General features: G+C 42.7%; 1 protein-coding gene across 3 annotated transcripts in view; it reads right to left on the bottom strand.

Annotated features, from left to right (window-relative positions):
* Positions 1–3,003: 3,003 nt before the first annotated feature.
* LPIN1 (lipin 1) overlaps positions 3,004–13,315 on the bottom strand; it is a 209,071-nt gene continuing 198,759 nt past the window's right edge. For 2 of the 3 annotated variants that reach the window (XM_040427327.1, XM_040427328.1), the window contains exons 19-20: positions 9,428–9,531; positions 4,779–4,938 (exon numbers count right to left, since the gene is read on the bottom strand). In XM_040427327.1, the coding sequence (XP_040283261.1) occupies positions 4,779–4,938; positions 9,428–9,531 (264 nt within the window). Of the gene's footprint in view, positions 4,939–9,427; positions 9,532–13,315 lie in introns of all 3 variants that reach the window. The other variant, XM_040427326.1, reaches the window with a different exon arrangement.

Genomic DNA, 13,315 nt, shown 5'->3' with positions numbered 1-13,315 from the left:
ATGCTTCCCCACATAGCAAATTTGCTGTGTTTTTGCTCAAATTTAAAAAAATTGTAGCCCATTAAAAAAATTTCCACTAAGCAAATATGTCCTTTATTGAAACACGTCAAACATGATCCCTCCCATCGCTGATGTAATCTAGATTTCCACCTCATGTAGGAATTTCCGTCCTATTTTAGATTTCCTTATGATTTCTAGTAGTGTTGCCAACATCACGAGGTGTATGGCTGGTTTTAAGGTAATGTAAAATCATTCCTCAGAACAGCAGACTGATTAGGGCTCATGTACACGACCGTATGCCATATGTCCCGGAGCGGAATACATCGTGCGCACGGGAGCGCACAGCATCATAGATTACAATGATACTGTTGCGCATCGGGCCACCTGCGGGACTATTGTCCTGTACTCATATGATATGATGAGTGCGGGACAATAGTCCTGCGGGCGGCCCGATGCGCAACAGCATCATAGTAACCTATGATGCTGTGCGCTCCCGTGCGCACGATGTATTCCGCTCCGGGACATATGGCCCGCTCACGGACCATATGTCTCGGAGGGCATACGGTCGTGTGCATGAGCCCTAACACAGTCAAAATCTCTACAGCAGCTTACAGCTACTGAAAAGCTAAACGGACTAAGTGAATGACAATACGTAACTAACTAAACATTAGAGCAAGACTATTTACCTAGCTTACAAAAAGTTAGGAACTCCAACCAAGCTCAGCATAGAAAAAACACTTGGCTATACTGAACTGGTGAAAATAATAACTACCATATTTTTTGCACCATGAGACACACTTTTATTACCTTATGGAGCGAATACAAATGACTTCCATTATGGAAGTGGTCATAAGTATGCAGGAGGCGAGAGGAGTGGCGAGTGTATCGCTGCGCTGGCTATACTCACCGTTCCCTGGTTTTCTTTCAGGCTCCGCAGTGCACGTGCACAGGAGAGGTAAGCATTTTTATCTTGTCTGATGGAGCTTGGGGGTCTGAGGAGGAATGGAGGGTCTGATCTGAGGAAGAATCGGGGTCGGGGTCTAATACAGAGGTCAGAGGAGAAATGGGAGCATGATGGGGTTCTGATTTGAGGTGGAATAGGCGTGTGATCTGAGGTCTGAGAAATAGGGGTCTGGTCTAAGATGTGAGGAGAAATGGGGGTCCTGATATAGAGGTCTGATGAAGCATGGCGGTCTGATCTAAGGTCTGATGGAGCAGGAATGGAGGTGTGATCTGAGGAGAAATGGGCGGTCTGACAGGGGTCGGATCTGAGGTCTGAGGAGGAATGGGGGTCTGATCTGAAGTCTGATGGAGCTTGGAGGTTTGATGGGGGTCGGCTCTGAGGAGGAATGGAGGTCTGATGAAATTTTTTTTTTCTTATTTATATCCAAGTTGCATCTTATGGTCTGGTGTGTCTTATGGAGCAACAAATACAGTATATTGAGAATATTTAAATCTGTAAATAAATATATATATATTTATTATATTTACACAGATATAGCAGAGCTTAGCGTGTCACTTGGCATAACTCATAGTATCATTGGATATATCTGTGGGGGACATTTATGAAATCTGATACGCCAGTTTTCTAGCGTTAAAATGTTGCATGTGATGGCGCACGCAACTTTTTGTGTAAAATTTAGCTACTTTTGGCCTCCTGCACCTCCCCACACCACTTTTAATAGTGGGCTAAATTAAGGCCAAGTTTGCAGATTAGATCAGTTTTAAGTCTCATTTATCCTCTGCAACAATCACAAAACATAAGTAAAAATGTTGCAACTCCACGCCAGGCAAGCCCCAGGTGTACTTAAAATGATGAAGGCGTAAACCACATTGCACTTGCGCCAGAAATATAATTCCCCCCTCTGTATTTTTACATAGGACTGCAGGTCAACCTACTGAGCCATAATATGGTGCTCATAGAAATCTAAGGGGTCCTCCTGTACCTCCAATTTCATACAGAGTGTGCTGGAGTAAGATGCGCTAAACTTATTAAAAGGCACAGGCTTCTTACTAAATTTGGCGCATCATCTGGCTTTTCGTGTGCCTTACAGGAAATTTGATGGGCTTCAGGAGGCCCCGCCCCTCCCTCTAAGTCCCACCCCTTTTATTGCCACTTTGAAAAAGTGGCAACCTCAAAAAGTTTTACACTGGTGCAAATATGGTGTGTGCCATAATCTGCAACTTTCTGACGCCACTACTGTGGCATCAACTATTCCTAATTCTCCCCCAAAGTGCTTACAGCTCCACAGTACTGAGCCAAAGGGACGCCAGGTATCCTTTATACCGTGCCATGTACGTGATTTATGAAAACTGTCTTTGTTGCCCATAGTAACCAATCACAGTGCAGCTTTCATTATTCAAAAGCAGAATATGAAATGATAGCGGAGCTGTGATTGGTTGATGTGGGCGACACAACTAGACAATTTCATAAATCTCCCCCAGCGTGGTATCATATATACTCAGATAAGTGACAGGTTCAGCTCTGCTACATCTATATATCCACGTATTATAGTTGTCTAATATGAAGTCTGAAGGAGTCTCTGAACAACCTTTTTTAATCCTGAAGCCATAACCCTTCGCTCAAACCATATAAAAATCTATTTGTTTGTAATAAAATCAGTGGAGAGTTTTTCCATGGGCAAAATTGTGTCAGAGGCTGGGTTCAAGTCACATTTCTTCCATCCTTTTAACGTATAAGGTTTACGTTAAACGGATGCCTCAGACTGGCGACTAGGGATGAGAGAACTTGTGTTTTGAAGTTCAGCGTACAAGGCTCAGGTTATCTAAGAATGCCGTTATGGATTCCGCTACCACGGACCATAACTTAGAGTCCGTGGTAGCGGAATCCATAACGGAATTCTTAGATAACCTGAGCCTTGTACGTCGAACTTCAAAACACAAGTTCACTCAACACTACTGATGACATACAGTGGCATCCGTCCACCATAAAGTTCCATTGTAAAAAAAAAAATATATATATATATACATTATTTTTTTTACCATTGTAAAAAAATTTATAGCTTTTTTTTACAACGTATATGTCAAATGGAGGCATAAAATGTGATGTGTACCCACCCTTAGACCCTTCTAGGCTATGTGCATTTGCAATCCAAGCCCGCCTGAGGCGTCTAGATTATAAATTATAGTGTATAGTGTAGCTATAATACACCTTATAGTCATAGTTTTCTTCCCATTACAGTAACAATAAATTCAATTGGGCCTCATTTATCAAAACTGTCTGACAAAACAGCCAATAACCAGGCCTCATCTTAAAGGGGAGGGGGGGGGGGGGGTTCCCGTCGTGTAAACTCATCCTCATTGCCTATACTTACTGTCCCGAAGTTGTGTGGATTGACCACTCGGGAACCTGGTCATGTGATGCTTCCCTTCCAAAAATCCTGCTTCGGCTGGAAACCTAGTAAAAGACGTGATGTCGGCGGGAGCAGGATATTCAGAAGAGTCACATGACCCGGTTCAAGAGCAGCCGATCCACCTAACTTTGGAACGGTAAAAATATTACAAACTTTCTTCTACAGGCGTGTTATGTGCAATTAAGGTGGGTTTACGGGACCTATTGGCTTCTAGAAAAACACCCATTAAAGGGGCTATCCCGTGAATAATGTAAAAAATTAAAAATAGAAATCATATAGTGCATAACAACCTCTTTCTAACAAAGCTAGAACCAACCCTGTACCTCACATGGATCCACATTCATTGCTTGAATTGTTCTACTAGACTTATTTCAAGCTGTTTAGCTTACGGTCATGTCCTTTCTGCAACCAGTCCTACTCACATTCTAGGACAGGTTGCTGTCGGCCATTTTAAAACATTCTCAGAGAATCCATTAAGTGCAAGGTGGACCAGTAGGTGAAATAAGTGTGGGCCATGAAAATATCATTATAACAAGCAATATTCATTTTTGCTGAATTGGATTTACACAGTAGGTCCACTAGAAAGGTAAAAAATGTCCGATTGGTGTGGATCCAACAGGTAGGAACCCAACTGACGTCTAAAACGGTGCACCTCAGCTTCCTTTTTCCCCAGCCTCGGCGAGGAGTTTGACTGAACAGTGGTCGAGAAGGTGAACTTTTTAATCTGTTCATAAAAAAAGAACTGCCTGAAGGTAGGTCCTTTTGGCTTCAGATATGTAAACCACAGATGGGATTGCTGCCAAGATGACTAATTGATTCTGATTGGTTGTCCTAGGCCACATCTCTGCTGGCACCGGCTTCAACTGGGCGGTCTATCAACCGCAAATCATTACGGAAAATCAGCCCTACAGATATGGAAGGGGTTAACAAAGCTCTTCAGAAATACGGTTTAGCTTTCCACCCAAGGACGTCAGGCTGATGGTGGCCTGGACAAATAAGCTTGTCCTTCCACCTAATGAAATACAGCGATAACAATGGCTGGATAATCTCAATAGCATCTTTCTTCACATTGCAGGATTTCATTGCCTAGATTCCCATCTCAGTTGGGAGCTGATGCCACGGAAGTCTTGTGTGTTAGGAGGAGGGGTGGGGGTGGTGGGGTGCCGTCTTGTATTACTGTACGGCACACAGCCCTCCAGTCATGTACAGAGAAAGCGCATATTACTCATGTCAATCAATAGATTTCTCTGAAGAACGCAATTCTATAAGAAACCTCCCGGAAAACCGTAGAAGCAGCAGCAATCCCAGCTGGAATTAAAAATAATTATTTTCCCACCCGACTTGTGCAGCCGATGAAGTTCAGGATGGTGAAATGTAGCAGATGTAGTAAAGAATTTTTTTTCCTTAAGAAGCTGTAGGGTGCATATCTTGGTTTTCAAATGGGAGTAAGGGTTCTCTCCAATATGTGAAATCACTGTAAGTGTCTGAGCAAGGAAAATCTGAGGAATGGCTTCGTTTTAAGAGCGGGAAGACGTGATCCACCACCTCACAGAGCCGAACATAGCTGAAAAGACAAGAAACCATAGAGGTGAGAGGCTGAGAGCTATATATACATTACTCCCAAGGACGAGCATCCCCAACAGCAGCGTATCCGGAGACCAGAGAATATAGTTAATATTGTAGACCTCTGATATCATTATACCCCAGATTGCTACATCAGAAGATTGTTATACCAAGGGGGCATTCACACAAAAAATACAAATGCGGTCCGCGTGCTTCATGCACTCCCTCTAATGGTGGCTGCATGCACCCTGAATTATTTAAAGGGGGTTGTCAGTGGGATTTTTTTTTTTATCATACAAGGGAAAAATGTGTTAAAAACAGAAGCATTACTCACCTCACTGATCCTCCACCACCACTGTTCCAATAGTTACAGGGTCTGCTCGTCTTCGCTTCCTCATCCTGAGTCAATACACAGATATATGGCAGGAGATGCCTGCTCCGCCAAACACTGGCTGCAGCGATTGGTTGAGCAGGCATCTCCTGACATATCCTGCCTGTCGAGACCAGCAGGAACCCACTAAGCTTTGGAATGGCAGAAGCAGGGCATCGGTGAGGTGAGTAATGCCTATATTTTGTTAACCCAGTCTGTTCCTTATATAAAAAAAAAAATACCTCACCAGACAAATCCTATAAGGCAGGGATGCCCAACCTGTGGTCCTCCAGCTGTTGTAAAACTACAACTCCCATCATGCCCTGCTGAGGGCGGATAGCTGTAGGCTGTCCAGGTATGCTGGGAGGTGTAGTTTTGTAATAGCTGGATGGCTGCAGGCTAAGCATCCCAGCTTTAAGGGATTAGGTTCTGGCACTGAGATACTGATGACCTATTTGTAGGACAGGTCATGAATAGGAGACCAGTGGAGGTCCAACTCTTGGCACCCGCACCAATCAGCTGTTAGTGGCCTTCGTCAGTCCCGAAAGTAAAATGTGTACGGAGCATGGACAGATGCCTGGCACTGAAATCTTGCGTTTGCTCCGGCTAAAGTAAAATCAGTGCATGCGCAATTCAGCTCCAGAGCAATGCATTACACGACCTGCACATGTGCCTACTATACTCTCGTCCGCACACGTGTGAGATTACAGGGCCAGGCGTGCGAACAGAAAGGATACCTGGCCCTGTCAATCAATGCTTGGGGAGGGGGGAGTGGAGACGGGGGAAGAGGAGGAGGTGAAGGTCACACGGAAAATATAAGTCAAGTGTACACGAGATCTGTCAGATCTCATTAATGCTGCTGGTACTGTATTATACTGCTTTTTTCCCCGCATGAGAATCTGTGCTGAAAAAAGTATGTAATCTGCATCGTGCAAACTTAGGCTATTTTCACACTCGCGTTTTGGGCGGATCCGTCATGGATCTGCAAAAACAGATCCGTTACAATAATTCAACGGCATGCATACGTCATGAACGGATCCGTTTGTATTATCTGTAACATAGCCAAGACGGATCTGTCATGAACTCCATTGAAAGTCAAAGGGAGACGGATTCGTTTTTTATTGTGCCAGAGAAAACGGATCCGTCCCCATTGACTTACATTGTGTGCCAGGACAGATCCGTTGGACTCAGTTTCGTCAAGCGGACAGCAAAACTCTGCATGCAGAGTTTGGTGTCCGCCTCCAGAGCAGAATGGAGACGTAACGGAGGCAAACTGATGCATTCTGAGCGGATCCTTTTCCATTTTTTAGAATGCATTAGGGCAAAACTGATCTGTTTTGGACCGCGTGTGAGAGCCCTGAACGGATCTCACAAACGGAAAGCCAAAACGCCAGTGTGAAAGCAGCCTTAAGGAGACATACGAGGCTATGTACCATGTGCAATTCCATCTCTGTCACTTTAAATCTACAGCTGATGAAATGTCAAAAGTCAAAACCCCTCAAAAGGTTAAACACAATGAAGCAATGTTAAGTATACGTTACAGGAGATTAGCGCATTATATTAAACATATTTTTCAGAGGAATATATCATCACATAATTACTGGGAGCACTGAGCGTTATTATCAGCAGGATTAGCATAGTCTAATAACATAGGGAAGATAATTACTGAAGAAAGATACTCTGGAAAATCTAAAAGTGATTAATCAAGTTTTGTGCTAATTAGATTCCTACTATTTTTGCTTTACTTTGACATTTGACCAAATCAAGGTTTTATGAGAGTTGATTAAATATAGGTCCAAAAACTATTTTTTTTTTATAGAATTTTGTCCGTGGAAGACTTTTCAAGTTTTTTTTTCATACTGTAAATGGCAAAAAAATAAAATAAATCATATGTGTTCATGTAAAAACCCACTACTATAAAAAATACAAATTCTATTAAAAAGGGAATGTATCATGTAGATTATTTCACATTTCAGTAACTGGAGTGTGTAGAAGAGACATAATGGGGCAGAATTATTAAGACTGGCATTTCTCATGGCAGTCTTAAAAATCTAATGGAGTAAATTGCACAAAATGTATTAAGATGAGCATGCCGCTTATTAAATTTGATGGCTGCGGAGAGGGCAGAAAATGAGGTCTACGTGTTTAGTCTTTTCACTGTAGAAACAAATTAGTGGGTCCAGTCTGACTGGTTAGGGGAGATGTCCTGCTGTGTGCCATTTTTGGACTTTAAAAAAAAATTAAAAATTCATGGTTTTATTCCAGACCCGAGCGCTGGACCCGGTACGTTGTTTCTACAGTGGATTTGCTTCTCCCGAGGATCCGTGCACCGAGCACTAAGGCGGTGAGTTGATTGCATTTATTTATTTGTGTGTTTAGTCTCCCCCCCCCCCCCCCCCCACAAACTTGGTGATATTCTGTCACAAGATATCTATCCTATGTGACACCGTATGCTGGGTGTGCTGTGCAGTGCAGCCAATCAAGGGTTCTGCTAGCATATCGCAATGTGGTGTTAAGTTTTTTTCATAAGAGATTGGAGCCCTTAAAGGGGTTTTTCAGGCTTTTAATATTGATGACCTATCCTCAGGATAGGTCATCAACATCAGATTGTCATGAGTCCGACATCCGACACCCCGGCCGATCAGTTGTATGAAGAGAAGGCACGTGCCGTCTGCTGTCTCCTTTCCAGCTCACCGATGCTACCGTATATCGACAGCAAGCAGGAAGAGAGACAAGAGACGGTATGCGTGCACAGCATATGCCTTCTCTTCATACAGCTGATTGGCGGAGGTGATGGGAGTCGCCCCCCTGCCGATCTGACATTGATGACCTATCCTGAGGATAGGTCATCAATATTAAAAGCCTGGAAAACCCCTTTAAAGGCTATGGACACCTTCGGAGCAATTCTTTTTTATGATTGCATTTTACTCATTTTGGGCTCAAAATAATATATTTTTTTTATTTGCCTTTTAAATTTTCAGCAGTCTTTATTATACATGTGGTTAAAAATCTGTCTTTTAGCACACTTTCCCTTCTGAGTTCTGTCAGCTCATGTGAAGCCTTATCTCTGATCTCCCGACATCATAAACACTTACTTTAGCCATATTCTTATCAGTTTAATTAGAGTTTAGCTATAATGAGTGTTTATGATGTCAAGGGATCAGAGATAAGGCTTCACATGAGCTGTCAGCTGAAAAAACTCAGGAAGGACAGTGTGCAAATAGACCAATTTTTAACAGCCTGTATCACCAAAAACTGCTGAAAGTTTTTTTTTTATAAAAAGTTAAAAATGACTTACCCATAATTAGTAAAAAAAATCCTAGAAGGTGTCCATTGCCTTTAAAGGGGTTTTCTGGGATTACTATGGTTTATAACAGATATTCTCATGTAGTTGCTTACCTCATGTACATTTTTCTAATGTTTTTTATTTTTAGTTTGGACTCTCTAGACCCATTATCACCATGTAAACCAATCGCTGTGGTTTCTTATATCCTGTATGTAGCACTTCCTGCTCCTGTATGCAATCAATCCCATAAGGCACTTCTCCTTCCCCTGCCCCAGCACCGCCCCTAACAACTCTTAGCTCGTTTGTAGCTCCTCCCACCCAGCTAGTTACATAGACACTTCCCCAAACAACTCCCAGCTAGTTTATAGCTCCTCCCACCCAGCTATTTACAGAGACACTCCCCTATCACTGCCCCGCCCATGCACATAACATCACAGGGAATAAGAAAGAGCTGCATGGACATGGTCATGTGACCACAGCCCAGAACAGGAGATAAAGGTAAAAGAAATACATTACAAAGGATTATGTTAATGGTATTAATGCAATCCAGAAAACCCCTTTAATTTCAAGCTAAGGTAAGTGGTGGACATACCTGCAAATCTAGTAAATGCCATATTTTTGTGACATAATTTAGAGACACTTCACTTCCTAACTGGAAGAGATTTATTAATGTGCCAAGAGGAAAAGTATCTGAAAAGTTGGCGAGATAAATCGGGCTAGGCGGCGCACTAAAGCTCCACCCACTTTTCCCAGCAGATTTTTATATGTGTAAAGAGGGGTTTAGAAGCTTCACCATCACCATACTTTCCATGTTCTCATGGAACAGATACTCACGAGGAGATGTTGGTCTTTGCGTGCTCCTGAATGAGTTCTCCTTTGGGATTGACGGTAAAGATTCTGTTTAAAGAAACTCCCACTTGCTTATATGAATAAACATCCTGTGTAAATCATAAAAGATAAACGCATATTAGTTTACGGAGCTGACAGTTTTACGGAGCAATAATGGCGTCAACTCCAGCAAGTTCAGAGCATTTCTACAGATTTATCACGTCATAAAGAGAAGTCCTCTGTGTAAGCAGATAAAAACACAGAATGAGAAAAAGTCCAATAAAAAGGTTCCGTGGATTACTCGATAAATATTCTCTAAGTCTGCGCAAGTGCTTGGATTTTATTTGGACAATGTCGTAAATTCACAGACGGGTCTTATTGGATTAATACAAGTGTTTTAATCTCTGTCCTATTCAGCGAGATCTAATCCTGCCAAGAACCCCCGTTCTTGTTACCGCGGGGAGCGATAAGCTGTGTGGATGTAACTGTGTTTTATAGGAGGTGGATGCATAAAATATTAACATGCACATGGGCTCGTGGCTTCACATAAGAAATACTGCTTCATTTTCTTACCGAGGACGACCCCGCTGTGCTGCGCAGAGATTAACCACAGTACGTGCAGTAAGAAACCTGAATTATACTGGATTCAACTCAAAAAGGAAACTAAAAATGGCCATACACATTTAGGCTACATTCACACATCAGTATTTTTCTATATCCCGATTTTCGGTCCGTTTTTTGCGGATCCGTTGTTCCTGAAAATGTTTCCGTATGTCATCCGTTTTTTGCGGATCCGCAAAAAACGGAAACATGTATAAATTTCAATAAGCAAATAAAGTGGTTTGGATTTCTTTGAAAAAAAAAAGAAAAAAAAAAAAGTGAATAAAAGTTTATAAAATAAAAATTTAATTTCCAGGAACGGAATCCGCATAAAACGGATGACATACGTAATGACATACGAATATCTTCTGTTTTTTGCGGATCCATTGACTTTGTATTGTACCAGGATCCGATTTTTGCAGAAAAGAATAGGACATTGTGCTGTCCGATTATTTGTCCGACATTGTGCTGTCCGATTTTTTCCAGGACCAATTGAAAATGAATGGGTACAGAACTGGTCCAGATCTGTTCCGCATAAAACGGAACAGATCAGGAAAGAAAAAACGGACGTGTGAATGGACCCTAAAGCTGATAAAAAAAAATTAAATTTAAACTAAAATAATTGTTCACGTGTGAAATTTAAAGGGAATATGTCATCAGAATATGCCCTATATTTTAAATCACATTTTTATTTTAAATATTTTTTTCCATTCTATATTAAAAGCAATTGTATATATCCTGTCATTTTCACACTGGCTACTAGGCCTAAAATACATTAAAGGGGTTATCCAACCCCTATAACGTCCCCCCTCATACAGGCTATACTTACCCCGCTCCCCAGAACCTGCGTCGCTCCTGATGGGGGGACGCTATAGCAGGCAGCAGCGGGGATGAGCCTCCCTAGCGTCACCTGTGATGTTAGGGAGGCTCATTCCTGTTGTGGCCTGCTATTGGCTACCCTTCTTCCCCACCTCCCATCATCTGATCTTTTGATCCGCACGACTGGGAGATGCAGCGGTGGTCATGTGGGCATCAGGTGCGATGCGGGTGCCGGGGAGCAGGGTAAGTATAACCTGTATGAGGGGCCTGAGCATTATAAGGGTTGGATAACCCCTTTAAGACATCCTGTCTTTTGAGAGCAGCGACTTGGGCCATAGACACAATGGACAGGAGATAACCCCATGGACTTCTATGGGAGACTTTTCTAGGCATAATCTGTGACCTGTGCAGAGGTCAAGAAAGAGTAGTGGGTTTCAAAAAATATGTACGGCTAGTTCAAACAATAGCCAATATGGACAAAAATGGGTATGGCCGTGTCTGCAAAACCATTGTTCACCAGATGATTGTTCAACTACTGTTCCACCATCCACCAACTTCTGTCTGCTGTGTATGGCCACCTTAAACGGGTTGTGCAGGCAGAAGACCTACCCTCAGGAGAGGCCATCAATATCTAAATCGGTGAGGGTCTGACTCCTTGCACCGCTGCTGATTTGAAGGGGTAGCGGTGCCACATTCACTTGAATGGGACAAGCTGTTGTAATCACACTGCGCCGCCAATACCAGAGAACATACAGGTAATTCTGTACGAGCGCCGCTGCCCTTTTAGACAGCTGATCGCCAAGACCCTATGCCGATTTTAAATTGATCAATATCTTTGCACAGAGCAGCCGATTGGACGGAGTAGGTCATGTGCAGGCGACGATGCCTACAATATGGCATCTAACATCTTCCTGATGCTTCCTTGTTGCTATTCTCCCCATGGCAGGTGTTGAGATATATCCTAGTTGTTATTTGTTGGGTGAAAGGGGTGAATGCAGGTCATTCGTCAGTGTTTTTATGCCTTGGCTCTTAGTGATGTTGTCTAATGGAGACAACCCTCCTGTCTACATGATCTCTTAGGCCATATGGATATCATAGAGAAAACTTTTGCAGCGTGGAACCCCATCTGTGAGTCAAAATGGAGAGAAGCTCTGTAAGAATGGCCGCTACATTTCCACTGCAGTCTGGCTGACTATGTCTTCCTCTGAAAAATCCCATCCCATAGTGACATATCGGAGGGACCCAGCAGTGTGTGTTCCGGAGTTCTCAGACCCCCACCAATCACTAAAATGAGGGTCTAGAAGCACTTTCTTAGGTATGTACCAGGATGTGCAGGTGCTTGACTCCTATAACAGTCTCTGGAGTTAACACAACACATTCTCTGCACTCCATTATACCACCACCATCTCTGAGGTCTTAGTCAGCCATACTGTTGGTTTATCAGGTGCCTCCTGCTTTTTGCTGAAGACCTCTGCAGACATAGGTCACCAGTTGTTTTGTTGCATCTCCCACAGATGGGCTACTCCCTGCTGTCTATGGCTCTCTGGTCTGGTTTTAGTGACCCCACTGATCTGGGGGTGATGCGACCCACATACTAGCTCTACTTCTCTGAAGCACACACCCCACTGATCGGCTGTTTGCTGCCTCTCCATTACACTGCACATCATGTCCTCCGAGTGCATGGAGCGAGTACTTGTAATCACACCGCACTTCCGAGACAACAGGGAGTGTAATAAAGAGGAAGCAGCTCTCCTTTAATGCAGTTCATATCATTTTTTTTACATCTGACAATCACATTTTTACATTCTTATAGTGCTAAAACATGGGCCGTGATGTGTACATTGGCTCATGGTCATGACGCAGGCACAAATAGTGTACTTTCGGCATCCACTTTGGTGCGTTTACATCTTCATCCTACTTTGTTTTTTCCAAAGTCCAGAAAAGCGTAGTCTGCTAAGCGTCTTAGTAATTTGCCAAGACTCGCGCCCAACGTATACTTTTCTTTTTATTGAAATCAATGGGCAATGTATGGACGGCGTATGCAAACGTAAAAGGCTACATCAGCATATGTTAAACGTATACTTTTTTCTGACCACATGTGCAGAATAAACAAGATTATGTGACAAAACGTATATGTTTTCAAATAAAGGTATACGGATACAGAGGTATCAAAACGTATATGGCGTATATGTCGGAAAAATACGCTTATGGTCAAGATTTGGCCAATTTTTCAGGTCTACATTTCAACCTATACACCCACAGTATGCAAAAAAAAAAACTGTTACTACTTGGTTGGCTATTCATGTGAATAGCCACTACACAGGGAAATGCATGGATAGCAGGGAAATTCCTGGTGATCGATGGGGGTTTCTAAAACCAAATCAGAGATGATCAGCTGATCGCCAGGCCGGATTCCATTTAAAAAGGGTTTGCCTTGAGAAAAGCATAGGCAGGATAGGTCATCAATATCAGATG

This window comes from Bufo bufo, chromosome 4, assembly GCF_905171765.1.
Source record: "Bufo bufo chromosome 4, aBufBuf1.1, whole genome shotgun sequence".
Classification (NCBI taxonomy): domain Eukaryota; kingdom Metazoa; phylum Chordata; class Amphibia; order Anura; family Bufonidae; genus Bufo; species Bufo bufo.
This window is presented reverse-complemented; position numbering and strand designations above follow the sequence as displayed.